At 43.8% G+C, this 27,549-nt stretch overlaps 1 protein-coding gene across 1 annotated transcript in view; it reads right to left on the reverse strand.

Annotated features, from left to right (window-relative positions):
• Positions 1-27,549, reverse strand: part of LOC124616627 (peptidyl-alpha-hydroxyglycine alpha-amidating lyase 2-like) — a 184,607-nt gene that overhangs the window by 126,716 nt on the left and 30,342 nt on the right. The window contains exon 2 of the mRNA XM_047144952.1: positions 1,664-1,800. Coding sequence (XP_047000908.1) covers positions 1,664-1,800 — 137 coding nt within the window. The remainder of the gene's footprint in view (positions 1-1,663; positions 1,801-27,549) is intronic.

A 27,549-nucleotide genomic window follows, 5' to 3' on the forward strand; every position in this document is an offset into this window, starting at 1 on the left:
ACTGGCTAAATGGAAAGAGATGAATAACGGGAAAGAGAAGCGGCGACAGCCATAGATAACAGACGATACGACGACGAAAAAAAAGCATAAAGGAAAGACCATAAGGTAGGAAAAATGAATAAGACGGCGTCGCACAGGAACCATCTGAGAGACCGTCTTTAGGGTTGAGGAGGAGATGAAGGAAAACTACACTACTGGCCATTAAATTTGCTACACCAAGAAGAAATGCAGGTGATAAACGGGTATTCATTGGACAAATATTTTATACTAGAACTGACAGGTGATTACCTTTCCACGCAATTTGGTTGCATAGATCCGGAGAAATCAGTACCCAGAACAACCACCTCTGGCCATAATAACGGCCTTGATACGCCTGGGCATTGAGTCAAACAGAGCTTGGATCGCGTGTTACAGGTACAGCTGCCCATGCAGCTTCAACACGTTACCACAGTTCATCAAGACTGGCGTATTGTGACGAGCCAGTTGCTCGGCCACCATTGACCAGACGTTTTCAATTGGCGAGAGATCTGGAGAATGTGCCTGCCAGGGCAGTAGTCGAACATTTTCTGTATCCAGAAAGGACCGTACAGGACCTGCAACATGCGATCGTGTAATTATCCTGCTGAAATTTAGGGTTTCGCAGGGATCGAATGTAGAGCCACGGGTCGTAACACATCTGAAATGTAACGTCCATTGTTCAAAGTGCCGTCAATGCGAACAAGAGGTGACCGAGACGCGTAACCAATGGCACCCCATACCATCACGACGGGTGATACGCCAGTATGGTGATGACGAATACACGCTTCCAATGTGTGTTCACCGCGATGTCGCCAAACACGGATGCGACCATCATGATGCTGTAAGCAGAACCTGGATTCATTCGAAAAAATGACGTTTTGCCATTCGTGCACCCAGGTTCGTCGTTGAGTACACCATCGCAGGGGCTGCTGCCTGCGATGCAGCGTCAATGGTAACCGCCTTCACGGTCTCCGAGCTGATAGTCCATGCTGCTGCAAACGTCGTCGAACTGTTCGTGCACATGGTTTTTGCCTTGTAAAAGTCCCCATCTGTTGACTCAGGGATCGAGACGTGGCTGCACGATCCGTTACAGCCATGCAGATAAGATGTCTGTCATCTCGACTGCTAGTGATACGAGACCACTGGGATCCACCTCGGCGTTGCGTATTACCCTCCTGAACCCACCGATTCCATATTCTGCTAACAGTCATTGGACGTCGACCAACGCGAGCAGCAATGTCGCGATACGATAAACCGCAATTGCGATAGCCTACAATGCGACCTTTATGAAAGTCGGAAACGTGATGGTACGCATTTCTCCTCCTTACACGAGGCGTCACAACAACGTTTCACGAGGCAACGCCGGTCAACTGCTGTTTGTGTATGAGAAATCGGTTGGAAAGTTTCCTCACGGCAGCACGTTGGAGGTGTCGCCACCGGCGCCAACCTTGTGTGAATGCTCATCATTTGCATACCTCAGCATCTTCTTCCTGTCGGTTAAATTTCGCGTCTGTAGCACGTCATCTTCGTGATGTAGCAATTTTAGTGACCAGTAGTGTAACTTGACCGGTTGAGCGCAGCAGAAACTTGGCAGACAGCCGGGCAGCAGGTAGTAGGAGAAGAGGCGGAGCGCGGCGCGACTCACCCGGCGTCCCAGTGTCGCGGCCCTCGGTGCAGGATGACGGGGTCTCCGTGGGGGTCGACGGACACGCCGCTCACCTCGCCCAGGCCCTCCAGAGTGCGTGGCCAGCCAGCTGACACCACGGGCCGCCGAGCCTCCCTCTGCGCACACGCACCACACACTCAACGTCTCATCTCAAGCTCGAGCATGCGTGACCCTATTCCGATGTCGTATAGAACTAAACTGACATCGTACATAGGTATATAGCCATATACAAACATCAAAAAAGGTTTTGCACCATCCTTGGTTCCCAGAACTCTTGAAGATACACGTTGGCTGTGGATATTGTATCACAGACACAATCCCTTTGACTGTTCAGAGATGACACTAAACCCGCCCAATGAGGTAAACAGCCATTCATGAGCAGCTCCTATTAGACGGATGGGGTCCGACAGCCGATCGGATCCAGTCATTCCACCAGGAAGGAGGTACACGACTCGTGTTGTCCGTAGTTAACCGCGCCTAGACGGTCAATACCGCAGTTCGATCGCGTCCGCGTTGTTACATTGTGCCTGGAAGGGTCTCAACAAGAGAAGGGTCCAGACGTCTCGGAGTGAACCAAAGCGATGCTAAACTTCCCAGCAGATTAAAACTTTGTGCCGGACCGAGACTCCAACTCGGGACCTTTGCCTGTCGCCGGCAAGTGCTCTACCATCTGAGCTGCCCAAGCACGACGCACACCCCGTCCTCACAGCTGAGGTTCACAGGAGAGCTTCTGTAAAGTTTGGAAGGTAGGAGACGAGGTACTGGCAGAAGTAAAGCTGTAAGGACGGGCTGTGAGTTGTGCTTGGGTAGCTCAGATGGTAGAGCACTTGCCCGCGAAAGGCAAAGGTCCCGAGTTCGAGTCTCTGTCCGGCACACAGTTTTAATCTACCAGGAAGTTTCATGTTGAATAACGCTTTACGTGCAGCCACAGAACGTCGTGTTACGACTCAAACAGTGCGCAATAGGCTGCATGATACGCAATTTCATTCCCGACGTCCATGGCGAGGTCCATCTTTGCAACCACGACACCATGCAGCGCGGTACAGATGGGTCCAACAACAAGCCGAATGGACTGCTCAGGATTGGCATCATGTCCTCTGCACCGCTGATTGTCGCACATACCTTCAACCAGACAATCGTCAGAGACGTGTCTGGAGGCAAGCCGATTAGGCTGAACCAATTACACACACTGTCCAGCGACTGCAACAAGGTGGAGGTTCCCTGCTCTTTTGGGGTGGCATTATGTGGGGCCGACGTACGCCGCTGGTGGTCATGGAAGGTGCCGTAACGGCTGCACGACACGCGAATGCCGTCCTCCGACCGATAGTGCAACCATATCGGCAGGACACTGCCGAGGCATTCGTATTCATGGACGACAATTCGCACCCCCATCGTGCACATCTCACATCTTGTGAATCAGTTCCTTCAGGATTAACGACATCCCTCAACTACAGTGGCCAGTATGTTCTCCAGACGTGAACCCCATCGAACATGTCTGGGATACATTGAAAAGGGCTGTTTATGGACGACGTGATCCACCAACCACTCTGAGGGATCTACGCCGAATGGTCGTTGAGGACAGGGACAATATGGACCAACAGTGCCTTGATGAATTTGTGGATAGTATGCCACGACGAATACAGGCACGCATCAATGCAAGAGGACGTACTACTGGGTGTTAGAGGTACCGGTATCTACAGCAATCTGGACCACCACCTCCAAAGGTGTTGCTTTATTGTGGTACGACATGCAATGTGTGGTTTTCATGAGCAATAAAAAGGGCGGAAATGATGTTTATGTTGATCTCTATTCCAGTTTCCTGTACACGTTCCGGAACTCTCGGAACCGAGGTGATGAAAAACTTTTTTTGATGTATGTATTATTGTGGAGTATTAACTCATGTGAATTTCTTCCTATTCACAAGACGTAGGTTTTACCAGCAGCACAAAAGGAACAAGTAGTTGAATCAGAAATTGAGATAGTAAGTATGTAAGAGACGGCGCGAGAGGGCATAGTCATACAGCAACTCACCATAGGTCCCAGAGAGCTGTTTACAAGACGGACGAAAAGGACCTTGGCAAGTCATTAGAATGTTCACTTCACACGTAAGGAGGAGGTTTTATGGTATCCGAATGAGTCTACCTCGAGAGGAAGAAAATACATTCATTGTCTTTTTTTTTTTAAGTGAACACACCGCCATTTGACTGTATCGCTGTTTATTTAATTACGACCCAGGTTTCGGCCTTTTATGCCATTTTCAAGTGCAATATGTGTTAATAACATAAACTCAATCACTTGAAAATGCCGCAAAAGGCCGATACCTGGGTCGTAATTAAATAAACAGCAACACAGTCAAACGGCGGTGTGTTTATTTAAAAATTACTGTATAATTGTTGCTCAGCAACATCAAAAACTGTTAACACTCATTGTCACTACTGGTATTACTGATCGTAAGCAGTACTATCTCGGCCCTTCACCTGGGTTAGATCCGGGAGAGGAGTCTAGTCTACGGACTCAAATTATGGTGCATTAGGTCTATTATGTACGCAGCCTAGTTACGGGAAACTGTCACCCACCAATGGGCATCAAAGGAAACAGCGTGACATTGAGGTGGGCTAAATAGGTACTGCATGTATTTTTCTAAAGCCAAGGTCTCATAAATATGTCTTTAATGAAAGCAACCGGTTTCGACATTATTCGCTGTCATATTCAGTTTTTGGAAAACCTTTTGTTATGAAACGTGTTCATTTTAAGTTGGACCTCACGCCTCGTTGTCATGTGGAAACAACAGCACATTATAAAAGGTTTGTCATAACTGAAATATTTAAAAACATAGGACATCTTGCGCAGATGAACATATATATATTAGCAAGTAAAACAAATCGCTCCTTCTGTCTTCTGAAAGCGAGAGGAATCATTTATATGTTATGGCTGTAAACAGTGAATTCCATATTAATTCGTGAGGTAGCCAGAACGAACTACAATGCTTTTCTTTCGAATGTGTAGAACATATGGTAGAAGCTGGACGCTTGCCCACCCCTGTGCAATTTTGTATTCAATAAACACACTCTAAGGAAAAAAAAAAAGACGCACCACGAAGAAATTATCCGAATGGGACGGAAATCGGTAGATTGATGTGTAGACAGCTGATTACAATTTCAGAAAAATTGTATGATTTATTCGAGGGATAGAGTTTGATAAATTGAGCAAGTTCGTAACGCGTTGGTCCACCTCTCGCACTTGTGCAAACAGTTATTCGTCTTGCCATTGATGAACCGAGCTGTTTGATGTCCCCTGAGGGATATCGTGCCAAATTCTGTCCAACTGGCGCGTTAGATCGTCAAAATCCCGAGATGGCTGGAGGCCCTACCCATAATGCTCCTTGCTGGCCAAGGTAGGGTTTGGTAAGCACGAAGACACGCAGCAGAAACACTCGTCATATGCAGGCGGGCGTTATTTTGCTGAAATGTAAGCCCAGAATGGCTTGCCATGAAGGGTAAGAGAACGGGACGTAGAATATCGCCGACATACCGCTGTGTTGTAAGGGTGCTACTGCTGACAACCGAAGGGGTCCTGCTACTGCTCCCCACACCATCACTCCTGGTTGGCAGGCCTCATTGATGGTGACAGTCAGGTTCGACTGAGCCTTAAGACTCTTCATTCTGATAATGAACGAACACGAGCTTTTACAGTCAGTGAAATATGTACATTATTTTATGTAACAGTTATTTTCTGCTTGACTTGCAGATATACTATTGTTCCCATGTTCATGACATATCGTTGTATGACATGATAAGATATAAGACGCATTTGGTCTAGATTCAGTGAAATATACTGCGGAAGATCTGATGACGGCAATGTAGTTTGCTGAAACCGGTCGTCACAATAAATGGTCTGCAGTAGCGATCTTGGCTGTCTGAGGTTGTACTTCTGTTTCTGCCCAACAACAAAGGTGAAGCACACAGAAGACATCATCGAATGTCAATGTAATTTCGACACACCATTGGCGAGTATGTACAGAGTGACAGTTATTGAACTGTATGGAAAAAAAACGTAAATTAGATACCAAGTGCGGCGTGCACACACTTTATTCAACATGCAAACGCCGCTACAGATATTTGGATTTAGGTTATGACATGTTCGATATGCCTGCCATCATTGGCGATGATGTGGCGCAGACGAAAAACGAAATTCGGCATCACCCGCAAAAGTCTCGGAACATCGATCCTATCGATGACCTCCTGAATGGCTGTTTTCATCTCAGAAATCGTTTTGGGGTTATTGCTAGCACCACAAAAAGGAGTCGCATGTGTTCAGATCCGGAGAATATGGTGGCCAATCGAGGCCCATGACAGTGGCCTCTGGGTACCCCAGAGCCAGAATACGGTTCCCATGTTGCTTCTCCAGGACATCAAACACTCTTCTGCCTCGATGGGGTCGAGCTCGGTCTTGCATGAACAACATCTTGTCGAAATCAGGGTCACTTTGGATAATGGGGATGAAATCATCTTCCAACACCTTCATGTACCATTCCATAGTCACTGCGCCATCAAGGAATATCGCACCAATTATTCCGTGAATGGACACTGCACACTGCAGCCATTGAGGGTGAAGAGACTTCTCGATTGCGAAATGGGGATTCTCAGTTCCCCAAATGCGCCAATTTTGCTTATTGACGAACCAATCCAAATGAAAGTGGGCTTCGTCGCCAAACCAGACAATATTAATTCCCATCGGGCCCCGCGGCCAGGCGTGCAATTTGAACGTCCTAACGCAAATCGTTCAGAGTTTAAAACGATTTTATTTCATATAAATCAATAATTGTCACCCTATAAATTATCAGACTGTCAGATCTCTATAAGACGTAGAAAGATTGCCAGAGCGCATTACAGTAGTTCGTAGCAGGCCGCGGTGGCTGAGCGGTTCTAGACGCTTCAGTCCGGAAACGCGCGACTGCTATGGTCGCAGGTTCGAATCCTGCCTCGGGTATGGATGTGTGTGACGTCCTTAGGTTAGTTAGGTTAAAGTAGTTCTAAGTTCTAGAGGGACTGATGACCTCAGATGTTAAGTCCCATAGTGCTCAGAGCCATTTGAACCGTCAGAATCCACAACACAAGCTGCGACCGGAAAGTATGGATTGCTGATGAACGGCGTCCGTTGTGTTTAGCGATGAATCGCAGTTCTATGCTACTCAGAATGGCCACTGTAGGCAAGTATTGTGGGCACTTTAGGAGACTTTCCATTCTTCCATTGCTTTGGAGAGGCATCGCGGTGTTACTCCTGGAGGCTGGTAGTGAGTTGGCAACTCTGACGGCACAACGGTACGTCACAGACATCCTGCATCCTCATGTGTTACCTCTCATGTGACAAGGTCGCGATGGGGAGTGGGAGAAGGGATTGGGGGAGGGTAGGTAACGGGGAGCCAACAGGAAGGGCATCTGGCCACCGCTTGAATTAACCACGCAAAATGCAATAGTAACTATGTCGACCCCGCGAAGATGCAGGACAAAGTCACGAGAAAAAGAAGGCTAGTTTCAGTTTTAAATTACGTTGCAGGCCAGTTTTCTACTTGATTCAACGCACAATAACGAGGACACCGGTTCTTTTTGCGTGCAAATCACATTTACAATATGTTGTCATAGCAGCGATGACATTAGGACAGAAACGCAGAAAACGTAGAGAGACAAGGTTTACATTAAAGTTTCCAAAACAACAACTACATAAAATATTATTATTATGTACATTAAACGATAGCACTTGATTTGGGGAGTAGCAGTGAAATTCTGTCAAGGCTGTGTATTTTAAAAGTTATCTATGTACTCTTATTCATGTTTTAATTGTTATTAATTGAAACATCGCCTGTAACGTGAATCTCTTTGTCTGAAACTCAAATCGAGGTATTCCGACCTACAGCTTTGACTGGGATAACTAAATTACTCGATAAGGTCGTAAGCAAAAGATATCAAGAAGACAGTGGAGCAGTGCTCTTTCACCAAGCTCTCCACCAGGGCATACAGTTTACAACCGCGTGAAACCTTTTCCCTCACTGCGAATAAATCGTTGTCTCGACTTCCAAAAAAGCTACAAACGCTAGCCACGATGTCAAAAACGAAAGCCAAAAGCAAAAGCGAGAATCGTACGATGACAACACACATAATTTGCAGAAATAAAATTACTGACGTGAAGCAACATGCAAAATATTAAATGGAAAACACTTGCTAATGTTCTGAAAAATTATTTTTATTTGGTCACGAACTGCATTTCGGCTTCTCAGGTCATCTTCGGGTGACAACTGTCACAAACACTGGTAAACATGATGTGCGACTTACACAAACATTATTTGTACCGGATGGAGACGAAGTGTATATAAACCCTAAAAAGGGGTTGTCTGGAGATACATTTAACAGATGATGGTACATTAGATGAATTTACAGTTTGAAACTAGTATTTGTAACGAAAACTTTATTTAACAAAGGAGAAAACAGAAATTGAGTAGGATCATTTAGTTAATGTGATTACTGTAGTGTTTTCCTATATACACAGTTTGTCACTTCCGTATCTTCTGTACCAATAATATCTATGTAGGTCGCACGCCATATTTATCTGTTTCCGACATTCAGTTGTCACCTGAAGATGGCCTGAGAAGCCGAAAGCCCATTCGTTACCACTTAAATAAAATTTTGCAGAACATTAGGAAGTTTTTATCTTTTAATATTGTTATCTTGTTCTGCTAAGCGTCGACAGAAGATTTAATTAATGTTAAAAAGATGGATAATTAAGCAATTCTTTTGTTATAGCCAAAACTGTCTGTGATGTTGCATCACGATCAACTTTTATTACGTGAAAATTTAGGTTATAAGGAACAGATGGCTAGAAGACAAATGCAAAACTGTAGAAGCATTCCTGAACATGCGAGAGATAGATGCTGCCAGTAGGAAAATTAAAGACACTTTTGGAGAAAAGAGCAGCATCTGCAAGAACATCTAGAGCCAAATGACAAGCCAGTACTAAACAAAGAAGGATAAGCTGAAAGGTGGTAGGAATATACAGACAAGCTATACAGAGGAAATTAACTTAAATGCAGCTTTATTAAATGAGAAGTAAATGAAAATGTGGTGATACGAGAAGAATTTGACATAGCACTGAAAGACTTAAGTGGAAACAAGGCCGCTGGGGTAGACGACGTTCCTTCAGTATTTTTGAGATCCTTGGGGGATCCAGCCATGATAAAGCTGTTCCACCTCGCATGCAAAAAGCATGGAACAGACGAAATATCTCCAGGGTTCAAGAAGATTGTAATGATTCCTATTCCAAAGAAGGTAGCTCGTAACATGTTTGAATATTAACGGATTATCAGTTTGACGAGCCATGGCTGCAAAATAATTGCAACGTTCATTTACAGAAAAATCGAAAAACTGGTAGAAGCTAATTTTAGAATAGATCAGTTTGGGTTCCGGAGAAGTATACAGATACGCGAGGTAATAGTGACCTTATCTAAGATGATAGACTGAAGAAAGGCAAATCTGCGTTTATAGTATTTGTAGATTTAGGGAATCTTTTTCCTAATGTTGACTGAAAATTCGAAGGTAGCAGTGGTAACGTACAGCGAGCGAAAAGTTATCTACAACTACAGAAATCAAACTGCTGCTATATGAGAAGGAAGTGAGACGGGTTTGTAGCCTCTCCCCGATGCTATTCAATGTGTGCAGTGGTTCAAATGGCTCTGAGCACTATGGGACTTAACATCTATGGTCATCAGTCCCCTAGAACTTAGAACTACTTAAACCTAACTAACCTAAGGACAGCACACAACACCCAGTCATCACGAGGAATGTGTGTAGTGTGCAAGCAATAAAGGAAAGGAGAAATTTGGAAAAGGGAATTAAAGTTCAGGGAGAAGAAGTAAGAACTTCGCAGTTTGCCGACATTGTAATTCTATCAGAAACGGAGAAGGGCTTTGAAAAGCAGTTGAATTGAATGTATAGTGTCTTGAAAAGAGATTGTAAGATGAATCTCAGCTAAAGTAAAACAAGAGTAATGGAATGTACTCGAATTAAATCAGGTGACGCTGAAGGAATACGGTTAAGAAATGAGACACTAAAAGGTAAGAAATGAGACACTAAAAGGAGCAGGGAAAGGCTTCCTGCAAAGTAGAAATTTGTTGACATCGAATAGTGTTAATAAGTCTATATGAAGAGATTTGTATGGAGCGCAGTATTTTGTGTACAGAAGAATGTTCAAAATTAGATGGACTGATAAAATAACTTATGAACAGGTACTGAATCGAATCGAGGAAAAATGAAATTTGTAGGGCAACTTAAATAAAAGAAGGGATCGGTTGCTAGTATTCATCCTGGGGCATCAAGGAACCGTCAGTTTGGTAATGGAAGGAATGGGCGGGGGGATTATAGAGGATAGACCAGCGTAGAGGGCTGCATGCCGGCCGGAGTCACCGAGCGGTTCTAGGCGCTACAGTCTGGAACCGCGCGACCGCTACGGTAGCAGGTTCGAATCCTGCCTCGGGCATGGATGTGTGTGATGTCCTTAGGTTAGTTAGGTTTAAGTAGTTCTAAGTTCTAGGGAACTGATGACCTTAGAAGTTAAGTCCCATAGTGCTCCGAGGCATTTGAACCATTTTTTTAGAGGGCTGCATTACACTAGTCTTCGGACGGAAACCAACAACAACATAAGCCCTGCAGTTTATCAGTGCTCCCGTCCCTGTATTTACTAGCGTACTTTTGTTGCCGGGTATTTGAATAACGCGAGTGTCTCTGGTGAGGATCATCTGATGTAGTTGATACTAGGGTTGGAAAATGACAATCCTTACTCCAGGAATGCTATGGATATTGCATATTTCGATGAATCTTACGAGCATGACGCGCATGTGGTGTTTGGAAAGAGCTACGCTCGGCCTCCGTGTCGTCAAAGTGTCTACGGTAGCGAGCAGAGGGCAGCACATTCCTGTGGTGTCACGCGGGCATGAGATGAGCTTCGGCCTGCGGCCGAAAGAGGACAGGAGAAGCAACCTGTGCTGGAAACGATGCTGGGTTGATTCTGTATTTCACTACTGAATAGGTTTATACCGGCATGGTTGGTGGTCACATTAAGAAGAGGGGCGACTCCGATTTTCGACATGTCAAGTAGACAGAATTTTCGGAGCTACGTGAAGTGTGTTGAGACTACAACTGGCCGAAATGACTTAGCAGAGCAAACATGTAGTTTAAAACAAGGACTACCTGAAGACGGGGCTTCGTAAGCCCAATTCCTAATCTATCACAATATATTATTCCTCACGTTAACAACCATTTTTCTCAGTACAGGGTGCGGCGCTTAAATCCGGACAAATGAATCTTTTTTTTTAAACAAATTTATTTAAACAAAATACTAATGAAAATGACAATTCTTTTATATACATGGTGTCCCAAAATAATGTATACATTCTTTGAAACTGAACATCTCTTTAATGAAAGGGGTTAGAAATAGAATTTTAGTGGTGTTAGGTGCCTCATAGCCCTACTTAAGGTGGTGAATGTTCAAACTGCTGTCCGTCGACCGCAATACACCGTCGACAACGACTTACGACTCAGCGACATGCCAACTTTATTGTTTACAACGGAATAGTATCACAGGCTTGTTCAATTTGCTCTCTAAGATCATCCAGTGTGTGTATGGTCTCGCAACGTAAATTGTGTTCTTGAGAGTACCCAACAGAAAGAAGTCTCGAGGAGTTATATCTGGAGACCGAGCGGGATACTCCACACTCCCTCCCCCCATGAATCATGGACCTTGCCGTTGGTGGGGAGGCTTGCATGCCTCAACGATACAGATAGCCGTACCGTAGGTGCAACCATAACGGAGGGGTATCTGTTGAGAGGCCAGACAAACGTGTGGTTCCTGAAGAGGGACAGCAGCCTTTTCAGTAGTTGCTCGGGCAACAGTCTGGATGATTGACTGATCTGGCCTTGTAACATTAACCAAAACGGCCTTGCTGTTGTAGTACTGCGAACGGCTGAAAGCAAGGGGAAACTACAGCCGTAATTTTTCCCGAGGACATGCAACTTTACTGTATGATTAAATGATGATGGCGTCCTCTTGGGTAAAATATTCCGGAGGTAAAATAGTCCCCCATTTGGATCTCCGGGCGGGGACTACTCAAGAGGACGTCGTTATCAGGAGAAAGAAAACTGGCATTCTACGGATCGGAGCGTGGAATGTCAGATCCCTTAATCGGGCAGGTAGGTTAGAAAATTTAAAAAGGGAAATGGATAGGTTAAAGTTAGATATAGTGGGAATTAGTGAAGTTCGGTGGCAGGAGGAACACGACTTCTGGTCAGGTGAATATAGGGTTATAAATACAAAATCAAATAGGGGTAATGCAGGAGTAGGTTTAATAATGAATAAAAAATAGGAGTGCGGGTAAGCTACTTCAAACAGCATAGTGAACATATTATAGTGGCCAAGATAGACACGAAGCACATGCCTACTACAGTAGTACAAGTATAGCTCTGCAGATGACGAAGAAATTGATGAAATGTATGATGAGATAAAAGAAATTATTCAGATAGTGAAGGGAGACGAAAATTTAATAGTCATGGGTGACTGGAATTCGACAGTAGGAAAAGGGAGAGAAGGAAACATAATAGGTAAATATGGATTGGGGCTAAGAAATGAAAGAGGAAGCCGTCTGTTAGAATTCTGCGTAGAGCATAACTTAATCATAGCTAAAACTTGGTTCAAGAATCATAAAAGAAGGTTGTTTACATAGAAGAATCCTGGAGATACTAAAAGGTATCAGATAGATTATATAATGGTAAGACAGAGATTTAGGAACCAGGCTTTAAATTGTAGGACATTTCCAGGGGCAGATGTGGACTCTGACCACAATCTATTGGTTATGAACTGTAGATTAAAACTGAAGAAATTGCAAAAAGGTGGGAATTTAAGGAGATGGGACCTGGATAAACTGACTAAACCAGAGGTTGTACAGAGTTTCAGGGAGAGCATAAAGGAACAATTGACAGGAATGGGGGAAAGAAATACAGTAGAAGATGAATGGGTAGCTCTGAGGGATGTAGTAGTGAAGGCAGCAGAGGATCAAATAGGTAAAAAGACGAGGGCTAGTAGAAATCCTTGGGTAACAGAAGAAATATTGAATTTAATTGATGAAAGGAGAAAATATAAAAATGCAGTAAATTAAGCAAGCAAAAAGGAATACAAACGTCTCAAAAATGAGATCGACAGGAAGTGCAAAATAGCTAAGCAGGAATGGCTAGAGGACAAATGTAAGGATGTGGAGGCTTATCTCACTAGGGATGAGATAAATACAGCCTACAGGAAAATTAAAGAGACCTTTGGAGAAAAGAGAGCCACTTGTATGAACATCAAGAGCTCGGATGGAAACCCAGTTGTAAGCAAAGAGGGGAAAGCAGAAAGGTGGAACGAGTATATAGGGGGTCTATACAAGGGCGATGTACTTGCGGACAACATTATGGAAATGGAAGAGGATGTAGATAAAGATGAAATGGGAAATACGAGTTTGACACAGCACTGAAAGACCTGAGTCGAAACAAGGCCCCGGGAGTAGGCAACATTCCATTTGAACTACTGACGGCCTTGGGAGAGCCAGTCCTGAGAAAACTCTTCCGTCTGGTGAGCAAGATGTACGAGACAGGCGAAATACCCTCAGACTTCAAGAAGAATATAATAATTCCAATCCCAAAGAAAGCAGGTGTTGACAGATGTGAAAATTACCGAACTATCAGTTTAATAAGTCACAGCTGCAAAATACTAACACGAATTTTTTACAGGCGAATGGAAAAACTGATAGAAGCCGACGTCGGGGAAGATCAGTTTGGATTCCGTAGAATATGTTGGAACACGTGAGGCAATACTGACCTTACGACTTATCTTAGAAGGAAGATTAAGGAAAGGCAAACCTACGTTTCTAGCATTTGTAGACTTAGAGAAAGCTTTTGACAATGTTGACTGGAATACTCTCTTTCAAATTCTAAAGGTGGCAGGGGTAAAATACAGGGAGCGAAAGGCTATTTACAATTTGTACAGAAACCAGATGGCAGTTATAAGAGTCGAGGCGCATGAAAGAGAAGCGGTGGTTGGGAAGGGAGTTGCAGCCTTTCCCCGATGTTATTCAATCTGTATATCGAGCAAGCAGTAAAGGAAACAAAAGAAAAATTTGGAGTAGGTATTAAAATCCATGGAGAAGAAATAAAAACTTTGAGGCTCGCCGATGACGTTGTAATTCTGTCAGAGACAGCAAAGGACTTGGTAGAACAGTTGAATGGAATGGACAGTGTCTTGAAAGGAGGATATAAGATGAACATCAACAAAAGCAAAACAAGGATGATGGAATGTAGTCGAGTTAAGTCGGGTGATGCTGAGGGAATTAGATTAGGAAATGAGACACTTAAAGTAGTAAAGGAGTTTTGCTATTTGGGGAGCAAAATAACTGATGATGGTCGAAGTAGAGAGGATATAAAATGTAGACTGGCAATGGCAAGGAAAGCGTTTCTGAAGAAGAGAAATTTGTTAACATCGAGTATAGATTTAAGTGTCAGGAAATCGTTTCTGAAAGTATTTGTATGGAGTGTAGCCATGTATGGAAGTGAAACATGGACGATAAATAGTTTGGACAAGAAGAGAATAGAAGCTTTCGAAATGTGGTGCTACAGAAGAATGCTGAAGGTTAGATGGGCAGATCGCATAACTAATGAGGAAGTATTGAATAGGATTGGGGAGAAGAGAAGTTTGTGGCACAACTTGACTAGAAGAAGGGATCGGCTGGTAGGACATGTCCTGAGGCATCAAGGGATCACAAATTTGGCATTGGAGGGCAGCGTGGAGGGTAAAAGTCGTAGAGGGAGACCAAGAGATGAATACACTAAGCAGACTCAGAAGGATGTAGGTTGCAGTAGGTACTGGGAGATGAAGGAGCTTGCACAGGATAGATTAGCATGGAGAGCTGCATCAAACGAGTCTCAGGACTGAAGACCACAACAACAACTCCACACTCCCTTCTCGTCCTATCCACCCGGCAGGGAATGTGCGATTGAGAAATGCCCTCACATCCAGGTGAACGTGAGGTGGCGCCTCATCCCGGTGAAAGTAATAATCTTCATTTCCAAGCACAACCTTAAGACCAGGAGTTATCATTTCCAACATTTCCAAGTACGAGTCGCCCATTACAGTGTTGTCCCAGAAGTAGGGCCCGATTAACCCTCTAGAATACAGACCACAACAGACTGTGTTACTCCTGGAAGATGAACATGGCTTTGCTCGGTTACGTATGGATTCTCCCAGACCACAACAGACTATTACTCCTGGTAGATTACCATGCCTTTGCTCGGTTACGTATGGATTCTCCCTGGCCCAATTCATGCAATTATGACGGTTAATTGCTCCATCAAGTTTAAACGTCGTTTCATCTGACCAAAGAATCGGACCTTGGAAATGTTGGTCTTCGTCACATCTCTTAACGAACCACTCACAAAATTCGTTTCGCCTATCAGGATGATCCTCGTTAAGAGCACGGAGAAGTCTTGAAGGCTTGAAGTTATCAGACCGCAAAATTCTAAGAACACTGCTTCTGCAGATCCCAGTCTCACGAGAGCATTGCCTCACAGATTTCTTTGGGGATCGTGCGTATGCCTGGATTACTACATCAACACTCTCATCGTCAAACTTATCTCTGATTCCTGTAGTTGTTACTCTTGTCGGTGGTGTTGGTGGTTCCAGATTCAACTCTTCAACATCGGGGTACCGCACTCACATTCTCTGTTTTCCAATAACACTTTAGCACCCATTTCTATTGTTCAAATGATAACGCCATGTTTACTGATAATCCTGAAACAAAAGAAAGCATTGTTATGTTTTCCCCGCCTTCTAGATTATTATCCATTAAAATTGTATTTCTGTCTCCCTTAATTAAAGAGATATTCTGTTTCAAAGACACCCTGTATAAGTAGTGGTATCTTTCAAGAGTAGCATTACTCGACGTAATCCCCTTCATCCACAATGACCGCCTCCAATCTTGTCCTGTCCATGTTCTCGTATGCTGCTTCTATAACGGTGCGTAAATATGCGACGTTAGGGTACCTCGTCCTATTGGTCACTCTCTCGTCTACGCTCCAAACATAGTAGTCGAAGAGATTCAAAGCCGGGCTATTCGGGGGCCAGAACTCGTTTGACCAGAACATGTCAATGTTATCCGGGAGCCAGTTTTGGACTAAATGGCTCTCATGAGGTCCTCCTCTGCCATACGACGCATAGTTTGCTCACTGACATGCAATAGTGGCGCCATTTTCCTCAGCAATTGCCCCGGGTCCACGGAAATCAGCGCCTGAGCCTTTTCGATGACAGCCGCAGTTCGTGACACGCATTTTCTCGAATGAGCTTTCCTCGCTGGATTAGCGGAATCTTCCCCAGACTTCTCCGAAGCATTATACTTGGCCACTATATCGTATACTGTTGGTATAAATCGCGGCTCTTCGGTTGTATTCCGCACTTGTCCGTAACGTCTCGGCCATTTTGGGGTTCTGACTGTTTACTAGATGCCTATGGCTTTCTAGAACACCAATCGCGAACTCTGGCGGAAATACGATATGGCGGGAAATTCAAATTGAAATTTGTCCAGTTTTAAGCGCCGCACCCTGTACTAATCGTCCTGTGATGAGTGAGGTATCGTTAGAAAAGTATTTTAACCGACTTTTAATACTGTGTTTTTCGCCAAAACTTATTATTTGTGGAAAATTTCAACAAAAAAGAAACTTTTAACTGTTATATGCCAAAGAGCAGATGTCCAGATTAATATCTACACTTTACAAAGATATTACTCACAAAAAAGAGACTCCCTTCTCATATTCTCTTATTACAAATACTGTTTTACATTTTTGAAGTACTTATTAACTTGATAGTTCGTGTACATAATTGTCATAGATAATAACCGTGATCACTGCAGCAGTCCAAAATCTCTATCCATCGTACAAGTTTACTTTTCTAAACGAATACCCTTTCCGAAACGACAAACATATTTGTCGTTGTCGCTTTGAATTTTGATTTACCTTTGCTACTAAGGGCTAAGGTGTTTACTGTAACAGAAAATGTTTGTCAAGTTAAAGTTACAGGATATGTGGCCCTACTGTCAATCCCTGATCTCTGCCCATCACACAATTCGGACAAACATTCCGAATCCAAATCATAGTTTTGGACACATGGAAATGTGTATATAATGGTGTATCCTAAATCCATGATTATTATTTCACGTCGTTCGGTCCATTTTTAAATATGTTTTCTCTTCATTCCCACAACTATTCTTATCCCAGCAACTACACTTATTCCAAATACTGTGCTTATCTAAAAGGATAAAAGCCCGAATGTTTCACACGGGTACCCTCGTCAAGAGATATTCGTGTTAGACACTAAGCAGGTTAATTGAGCTGGGTCCTATCGTTGTGGCTTACCCACTTTCCATAGCAGCGAGTAGAAGACTCAGCTGGGAATAGTGTGCTACGCTCTTTCTAGGCGCGTTCTACTCTGTGACAAAACTATCAAAGTGGTGTGATGGGGCTGTGTGAATAGTGTTGCACGGTGAGCGTAAACAATGTGAAACAAGACAGTTACGTCGAATGTCGACCGCAAGCGCTTCCTACTTGACAGTAGGCTCCGCAGTAACTTTATTATAACGCGAAAAAAATCCTGAATTTAACGTATGTCCACACAGTCTCTTTCCTCAAGCGCAAACGCAGACGCGTGGCAACAAAGCCCATGCAAGCTCTCGTGTCATCACGTTACCGCATTGTTCAGTGAGTCTACTATGCATCCACTTCTTTGTTCGATACTTTGTGCTGCGTTTATCGTGATGAAATGCTACAGTAAAAGAAAATACGAATACGTTTAGGAGCATTCACACAAGGTTGTCGCCGATGGCGACACCTACAACGTGCTGACATGAGTAAAGTTTCCACCGATTTCTCTTACACAAACAGCAGTTGACCGGCGTTGCCTCGTGAAACGTTGTTGTGATGCCTCGTGTAAGGAGGAGAAATGCGTACCATCACGTTTCCGGCTTTGATAAAGATCGCATTGTAGCCTTTCGCGATTGCGGTTTATCGTATCGCGTCATTGCTGCTCGCGTTGGTCGAGATCCAACGACTGTTAGCAGAATATGGAATCGGTGGGTTCAGGAGGATAATACGGAACGCCGTGCTGGATCCCAACGGCCTCGTGTCATTAGCAGTCGAGATGACAGGCATCTTATCTGCATGGCTGTAACGGATCGTGCAGCCACGTCTCGATCCCTGAGTCAACAGATGGGGACGTTTGCAAGGCAACAACCATCTGCACGAACTGTTCGCCGACGTTTGCAGCAGCATGGACTATCAGCTCGGAGACTAAGGCTGCGGTTACCCTTGACGGTGCATCACAGACAGGAGCGCCTGTGATGGTGTACTCGACGACGAACCTGAGTGCACGAATGGCAAAACGTCATTTTTTCGGATGAATCCAGGTTCTGTTTACAGCATCATGATGGTCGCATCCGTGTTTGGCGACATCGCAGTGAACGCACATTGGAAGCGTGTATTCGTCGTCGCCATACTGGCGTATCACCCGGCGTGATGGTATGGGGTGCCATTGGTTACACGTCTCGGTCACCTCTTGTTCGCATTTGACGGCACTTTGAACAGTGGACGTTACATTTCAGATGTGTTACGACCCGTGGCTCTACACTAGATCCCTGCGAAACCCTACATTTCAGCAGGATAATTACACGATCGCATGTTGCAAATCCTGTGCGGGCCTTTCTGGATACAGAAAATGTTCGACTGCTGCCCTGGCAGGCACATTCTACAGATCTCTCGCCAATTGAAAACGTCTGGTCAATGGTGGCCGAGCAACTGGCTCGTCACAATACGCCAGTCTTGATGAACTGTGGTATCGTGTTGAAGCTGCATGGGCAGCTGTACCTGTACACGCCATCCAAGCTCAGTTTGACTCAATGCCCAGAAGTATCAAGGCCGTTTTACGGCCAGAGGTGGTTGTTCTGGGTACTGATTTCTCAGGATCTATGCACCCAAATTGCGTGAAAATGTAATCACATGTCAGTTCTAGTATAATATATTTGTCCAATGATTATCATCTGCATTTCTTCTTGGTGTAGCAATATTAATGGCCAGTAGTGTACTAGAATAAATAATACAGCAAGTTTATAATTTTCTATCTAAAATATCTGTTCATGAAAGGGACTATTCCAGAAAAGATTGAGGGAAAATAGTTTCCGTCTCAGTAGACGAATATTCAAAAAGATTTTCACAAAGATATCTCTCCTCTATGCATTTGGTGTGTGATGCATCGGACAACGTGATCGGAAGTTCTATTGTGTGTTCCTATGAGGCGTAGCTGCGTTGGCTGTGTGGTAAAATGAAAGTCTTCCATTGTCGTGAACCTTCGGAGACTATGCATCACTGTTAAAAAATTGAGGTACTGCAACTCAAAGTCAACCTTTCAGATGGAGAAATGTGAAATGGTTACACTTCACTAGAGATGACTGTAGAATATTATTCAGCAAACCAATATTTAACGATGAGGAATCGTTTGAGACTATGAATTTTAGGCGAAGGGATAAGGTTAGTTTTCTTTCTTCATCAGACAGTACAATGATCTGCACATGATCTAGCAAGAAAAGAATTCTATGTTATTGACTCCAACGGACCTCATCTAACCAATAACTCATCAGATTCAGTAAGATATAAGGATATCTGACAATATGAGGGAAGCCTACCCTCATACTTATGAAAATTATGATTTTTTATGGCAAAAATACCTAACGTTCTTGTGAATCATTAATTCAAATGGTTCAAATCGCTCTGAGCACTATGGGACTCAACTTCTAAGGTCATCAGACCCCTAGAACTTAGAACTACTTAAACCTAACGAACCTAAGGACATCACACACATCCATGCCCGAGGCAGGATTCTAACCTGCGACCGTAGCGGTCGCGCGGTTCCAGACTGTAGCGCCTAGAACCGCTCGGCCACCTAGGCCGGCTCATTAATTCAGATTTTCTCCCAACGTGCAGTGAAATTACTTGTAAGCAACTCTGTGCGTCAGAGAAATTATATACAAAATGTCTTTAATAGTACCTGACGTTTGTAATTATGTTCATTGTTCTATAATTTTCTCTAACTCCTATGTTAAGATAAAGAGCAAATAAAGTAAATATATTTTGGCTTGCTTTATGCATTACATAGCAGTTTTGAGTTCATCAGTCTTAAGTAAGTTAAGTCCAGAGTGCATTATACATCTTTCACCTTTGTGTCAAATAAAAGCTAAACCAAATAACGTAAGAAAGTGCTACTGAACAACAGTGTTAGAGATAATACAAAATATTGATTTTACTTGTTAGATGCATGTTCTTAATAATTTGATCTGCCATGTTTCTTCAAAGTTTCAAGTTCCTTATAATGTCATTTTTTAACTTAATACACATTATGCAGCAAATACATCCATACATATTAAAAAAATAGATGTACCTGTGTGTGTGTGTGTGTGTGTGTGTGTGTGTGTGTGTGTGTGTGTGCGTGCGTGCGTGCGTGCGTATGTGTGCATGATTCATGACGTTTAAATGTATTACGTCTGTGCTACTAATCTCATCGCAACATATTTCGCAAACATCTCCATATGCTTCTAGATGCACCTACAAAATTGTATCATGGTACCATACATAGTTCAGGAGACATGATGCGACAAGGACTGAGATGCTTGAAAAACTGCCGCATTGTGCATGACGTTTAAATGTATTACTTCTTTTCTACCAATTCTTTTTGCAACACATTTCGCAGACAGTATCAACATATGCCGTTCAATGTGCCTACAATATTATATCGATGTATGACACATAGACCAGGAGATATGACGCCATGAACACTGCGATGCATGAAAAAATGCCACATCATGCACTGTGTTTAAATTTATTACTTGTATTCGCAACATATTTCGTTGACAACATCCACTGAATGTACCTACACAAATATTGTATATCATTGTACTTCGTGTAGCTCAAGAGATATGACGTCATAAGGACTAGGCCTCGTGAAAAACTGCTGCATAACACATGAAGTTTTAATACATTTATTCTTTACCACTTACATACTCCTACAGTCGAGTCAGCTCAAGGAAATCCCCGACTTCTGGCAAAGCTTTTCACAGATATCAACTGCAAAACTCAAACGGCTCTAGGCGAAAACGGTAGCTGTCTCTAGAGGTATGAAGATGTGTTGCCGTAGAGAGGTTTACAAAATCGCGTTGCAGACACGCGAAACAGCTGCGCCCAGCGTATAGAAACTGTCCGGAGTCTTGTTTCTTAATTTAGATACTGTATTTATACATTTGTGTATTACGCATATTTATTTGTAAGACTGTTTCATTATTTCAAAGGTGTTCCCACGAATACATAGAAATGAAATTTCCTCGATGTTACATTACAAACACAGTTCATTTTTTGTTTTCATTTCAAATACAAAATTTTCAAAATGATTACGTGGGCAATGCCGTGTTTGTCAGCTAGTTATTTAGTAAAGCATAAGTATTTATTGAACGCAACCAACTTACGAAGGCTGTTTTTTAAGTAAGGGCCGTTCGCGCGTATAGTCCCGTAGTTCGCGCGGACGCCGCAACAAGCCACCGCGCCACTTGCCGGCATCTTTCCCGTTCACACTGATGCAAGTTGCAGCTATGTAGCTGACGTGTACGCATCGCTGTGCTACTTTATAATGTTTACGATTATTGAATCGCCCGCCGCGTGTGAGATACGGTCAGTGATACGTTTTTTGACCGCGAGAAGCCTATCAGCTGCAGAAATTCAGAAGTTTATGGCTTGAATGCAATGAGTGAAGGTAAAGTGCGTCAATGGGTTAGAGAGTTTAAAAATGGCCGTCAAAACGTCCATGACGAAGAACGCTCAGGCCGGCCCTCTGTGATCACTGATGATTTGGTGGCTGCAGTCGAAACAAAGATTCGTGAGGACAGAGGATTCACAATTTCCACTCTTTCTTTGGAATTTCCGCAAGTTTCAAGATCGGTTTTGTACAAAATTGTGTCTGAAAACCTAAACTTTAAGAAACTGTGTTCTCGGTGGGTACCCAGACTCCTCACAGAGGACCACAAAGGGAAGAGATTTGCCACTTCATTGGACTTTTTGATTCGTTACGAGGAAGAAGGGGATGACATGTTGAGTCAAATTGTCACTGGAGATGAAACATGGGTATCCCATATCACTCCCGAAAGCGAGCGACAATCGATGGAATGGCGACACACAACCTCAGCCGTCAAGGTCAAAGCCAAACAGACGCTGTCAAAGCGCAAGATTATGGCAACTGTGTTCTGGGACCGGCGCAGTGTTTTGCTAGTGGACTTTATGCCAAGAGGAACGACAATCAACTCAGATGCCTACTGTGCAACTCTAAAGAAGCTCCGCAGAGCAATTCAAAACAAAAGGCGCGGCATGCTGACAAAAGGAGTTTTGCTCCTGCACGACAACGCTAGGCCTCACACCTCTCAAAAGACTCGAGATTTGATTGATTCTTTTGGCTGGAAAGTTTTGGACCATGCACCATACAGCCCCGACCTTGCTCCTAGCGATTTTCACCTTTTCTGGTACCTGAAACACCATCTTGGCGGGCAGCGCTTCAATGACGACGATGAAGTGAAAGCAGCCGTGAACTCTTGGCTGTCGGAGCAGGCGGCCGAATTCTTTGAAGAGGGAATTAAAAACTTAGTTGTACGGTATGACAAGTGCTTAAATAAACAAGGCAACTATGTAGAAAAATAGGGAAAAGTGTGTAGAATCAGAAAATAAAAGTTTTTTTACAAAAGTATTTGTATCTTCTTTTAAAAATAAAAACGGCTCTTACTTAAAAAACAACCCCTGTAAATAAACAGAATCATAGTAAAACGTGCTTCCTATGCCTGTCCGTAAACCCTCCCTTTTACCTTGTCTCATAACTCAAACAAAGTGCCAAACAAGGTTTCAGTTGACTTGCAGACTGTGAGCTATAATGCGGCAAATGAACCAAATACCGCCAGCTGTAAGAATAACCATTAGTAATAAAGGTCAAAAGCAACTACGACCGTTCATTGAAATCAGTGCCGCCGCCCGGTGTGGCCGTGCGGTTCTAAGCGCGTCAGTTTGGAACCGCGAGACCGCTACAGTCGCAGGTTCGAATCCTGCCTCGGGCGTGGATGTGTGTGATGTCCTTAGGTTAGTTAGGTTTAAGTAGTTCTAAGTTCTAGGGGACTGATGATCTCAGCAGTTAAGTCCCATAGTGCTCAGAGCCATTTGAACCATTTGAAATCAGTGCCGAGTTGTATAAGCAGTATATTTGTTATTATACTAGTTCTGAGTTTGCAAGAGAGAACTGACCAAGTATGGGATTATCTAAACCTTCTAGATACTTTCGTATCTGTTGCAAGTACAACAGGTCTCCTCTATAGCTGCACTTACGTTACGGACGCGCAACAACAGCAAGCATCTAATCCATCAACTGTTGGATATTTCAACAACGTGCAACTGCTAAAGAGCCAATCAGTGACTGGGTTCACTAGACCATCTGTTGGTATCATCCGTGGATTTCAAACAAGAGCATTCTTGTGCAATAAAGTTGATGACTTCAAAGCAAGTTTAAATGAAAAGTTGAGGTAATCCATGTAAAGTTTGGGATCGTTCACTTTAGACAAAGAGAGATTTCAGTTAAATCAACGAATTCTCGTGAAGACAAAGGACTATCCTACGCAGGCGGCCTACATCAGTGTTTAGCGAAGGGACCTTTTCTCCTGTTGGGAGAGAACGCTTTCTGTGCCTACCAGCATGTTATTTGCACACCTGAGATTGCACTGGCAGCTGTATTCATCCCAGGAAGATTCACAGTTGCTGGATGCTACACGATCAAACACGAGACACAAGACTCAGCATTCTTAGTGATAACGTATGTTTCAATAAAATTCTTTTGGATGTGGGGCCCTATCAATCTGGAATACATTTCACATAAATTTTCTCATCATGTTATAGTCTTAGGCGGAGATTTCAATTTACCAGATATAGACTGTGACACTCAGATGTTTAGGACGGGTGGTAGGGACAGAGTATCGAGTGGCATTATACTGAGTGCATTATCCGAAAATTACCTCGAGCAACTAAACAGAGAACCGACTCGTGGAGATAACATCTTCGACCTATTGAAAACAAACATATAAAATTAATTGTTGGTAAGGCAGGTGCCAGGTTGAGATTCATTGGGAGAGTCCTTAGAAAATGTAGTCCATCAACAGAGGAGGTGCCTTACAAAACACTCCTTCGACCTATACTTGAGTACTGCTCATCAGTGTGGGGTCCGTACCAGGTCTGGTTGACAGAGGAGATAGAGAAGATCCAAAGAAGAGCTGCACGTTTCGTCACAGGGTTATTTGGTAAGCGTAATAGCGTTACGGAGATGTTTAGCAAACTCAAGTGGCAGACTCTGCAAGAGAGGCGCTCTGCATCGCGGTGTAGCTTGCTGTCCAGGTTTCGAGAGGGTGCGTTTCTGGATGAGGTATCGAATATATTGCTTCACCCTACTTATACCTCCCGAGGAGATCACGAATGTAAAATTAGAGAGATTAGAGCGCGCACGGAGACTTTACGGCAGTCGTTCTTCCCGCGAACCACACGCGACTGGAACAGGAAAGCGAGGTAATGACAGTGGCACGTAAAGTTCCCTCCGCCACACACCGTTGGGTGGCTTGCGGAGTATAAATGTAGATGTAGATGTAGATCATATGTGAAAAAAACTGACGTATCGGCTGCTATTCCAGACAGCGTTTACAAGGGAGACTTCTCTCGAACAAAACAAGGTACACAGAACGGCTGGCGCGCCAGCCGAAGCGAGAGCGCCAACGAATTCTATGGGCCTGCTGCAGAGGTCGATAGCAGAGCGGAACTATGTTTCCAATCGCAATTACATGAAATGTACAGTGCGGAGTTCAGTATCACTGCGCAGCAAAATACACAGGGACAGAAATAAATATGGAAACACTGCTAGAAATGCATGGCTGAACATGCCTAGCCAAGCGTACAGGTGGCTCTGTAGTATCTGACACGAACGGTACCTGTGCAACGCTCTCAATCCGTTGCAAATGCCAGCCGCGGTCACAAGAGTGTCCTGTGTGGTTGTGAGTGCATTGCATCGCAGGTAAGTTAATTCGAACGTGAGTAAATTGTTGCTGCTCGTATGGTTCAAATGGCTCTGAGCACTAAGGGACTTAACATCTGAGGTCATCAGTCCCCAAGAACTTAGAACTACTTAAACCTAACTAACCTAAGGACATCACACACATCCATGCCCGAGACAGGATTCGAACCTGCGAACGTAGCGGTCGCGCGGTTACAGACTGAAGCACTGAAGCGCCCAGAACCGCTCGGCCGCGCCGGCCGGCCGGTGCTCGTACGGTGGGCGCTTCTGGAGCCATGGGAGTCATAGTGTTTGGCGTTTGAAGAGCCACCGTATCGAAGATTTACATTGTGCACAGGCAGAGTGGCAAAACACCATCGGCTAACAAGGGGAGGCCGCCAATTGTGAAATTCAGAATCGATTCATACTGCGCATAATAAAAGCTCATGGCCAGAGGTGCAATGTGCCAAAGCACCAAGATGCACTTCTCAGCCGTTGTCGAGAAAGTCGACAGTTAAAAGAAACCGTTGCGGTGAAATACTCTCTACGATGAGTGGTTTTCTACAGCGTCATAGCGCAGCGGTAAGCGCTGGGGTTCGTAATCCGAAGGGCGCCGGATCGAATCTCGCGCCATGCAATATTTTTTTATTATTAGTTTTTTGCAATTCAAATATATATATAAACTATTAATGAATTGCTTATGCATGTTGGTGAAGGCGGATCGCTCTCCAATTGTACCGCCTCCATTTTTCCGTTTGTTTAACAGGGTGTACCAAAGCTGTCCTGTCCGCACTGATTTTCGACGATGTTATAAGTTGCGCTAGGAACCGCATCTACCTTCTTTCGAAGTTAGCAGGCAACTACGCTGTTATGGGGCGGCTCGTTTCGGCCCATTCAACATCTGTCCTTCAAGAGTAACGAGCGAGTAACGGAGTTTATATTTCATACCTGCCACAGCAAGTTTGTGTTCGTGGGGTCTCTATTCTAATTCGAACGTTTGACTTACGCTATACGTATTCGTTTCTACGTCTTCCGTTTACTATACGTGGTTAACATTATGAAGACAATTAATAACATTTGTGAAATACAACTTCGTTTGCGGAAAACATAATGACGTTCGAAGTCGCCAGTTTTTCCACGACAAACGACTTTCAACAACTTATTATATGCATAATTGTTGCAACTGATTGCCGGGAATTATATATATGAATTACAAAAAACAAATACTAAAAAAAAAGTTGCATGGAGCGAGATTCGATCCGGCAACCTTCGGATTACGAACCCGAGCGCTTACCGCTGCACCACCGTGCTGTAGAAAATTGCTAATCGTAGAGAGTATTTCACCGCAACGGTTTCTTTTAACTGTCGATTTTCTCGACAACGGCTGAGAAGTGCATCTTGGTGCTTTGCCACATTACACCTCTGGCCATGAGCTTTTATTATGCGCAGTATGAATCGAATCTCTATTTCACTATTGGCGGCCTCCCCTTGTAAGTCATAACGCGGACGAAAGTATGTGTCGAGTGATCGTGACCGACGATGACTGAAGAGTATTGTGACAAAAAACAAAAGGGCGACAGCTGTGAAAGTAATCGCAGAACTGAATGTCGCACTCGGGAACCCTGTCAGAACCAAAACAACGTGAGCTTAGCTCCGTAAGTCGGGAACTGCAGGGCGAACAAGAATTCCATAAACCAAACATTAGTGATGCAAGTGCCTGTAACACGAAAACGTGATGCTGAAGTCTTGAGGTCTGCGCCATGAAGTAATGAAAGAAAGCAAACTAATTCCCGTTACTGGCCGAGTTTACGTGTGGCGCACGCAGTCCCAAACCTATGATGCACACTGCTGGCTGCCAAGAGTGAAACGTGGAGGGGCTTCGGTCATCATTTGAGCAGCCATGTCGTGCTGTTCCATGGGCTTCACGATTACTCTGTAACGTCGCAATGCTGCCGAGGATTTTGTGACCATGTTCGCTGATCAAGACCATCCCATGGTACAAAAATTATTCCCAAAGGGTGATGCTGTGTTCGAAGACGACATGGCCCCTGTTCACACATCTCGCATCGGACGGTTTTGCGAACACGAAGATGAATTGTCGCATCTCCCCTGGTCACTGCAGACACCAGATCTCAATATTATGGAACATTTGTAGTCTGCTGTGGGGAGAAGGCTGCCAGATCGCTACCCACCTCCAACAGGATTACATAATTTCTATTTTAAGAACTGACAGCTAAAGCTGTACAGGAAGTCCTTATCAGCGCTATTGCGCAACCGGAAGTGAGTTTTCCAGCAACAAACAGACAAGTAAAATATTAGACGGAGAAAAATTCCAAGTCCAACAATAGTAATAAATGAAGTACAACAACAGTAAATGAACGAAGTACAACAATGGTAAAGAAAGTTTAAAAAAATTAAATGATATAGCTGGTTTACAAATCGCTTGTCAATGTGGACGGCACTCCTGGTGCTTCGACATCTTCTGGTAAGGGTAAAAAGAACGAAGTAAGGGGAGTAGGTAAAACTACTGAATTTGTTCTTATTCATGGACCTACTTTATTTTGTGGTGCGAAGTTAAATTTTTCTTTAATGAAAGTGTCTTCTTCTTCCAGTTTGGGTAACGGATGGATAACAGTTGCTTTCGTTGC

This window comes from Schistocerca americana, chromosome 5 (genome assembly GCF_021461395.2).
Source record: "Schistocerca americana isolate TAMUIC-IGC-003095 chromosome 5, iqSchAmer2.1, whole genome shotgun sequence".
NCBI lineage: Eukaryota > Metazoa > Arthropoda > Insecta > Orthoptera > Acrididae > Schistocerca > Schistocerca americana.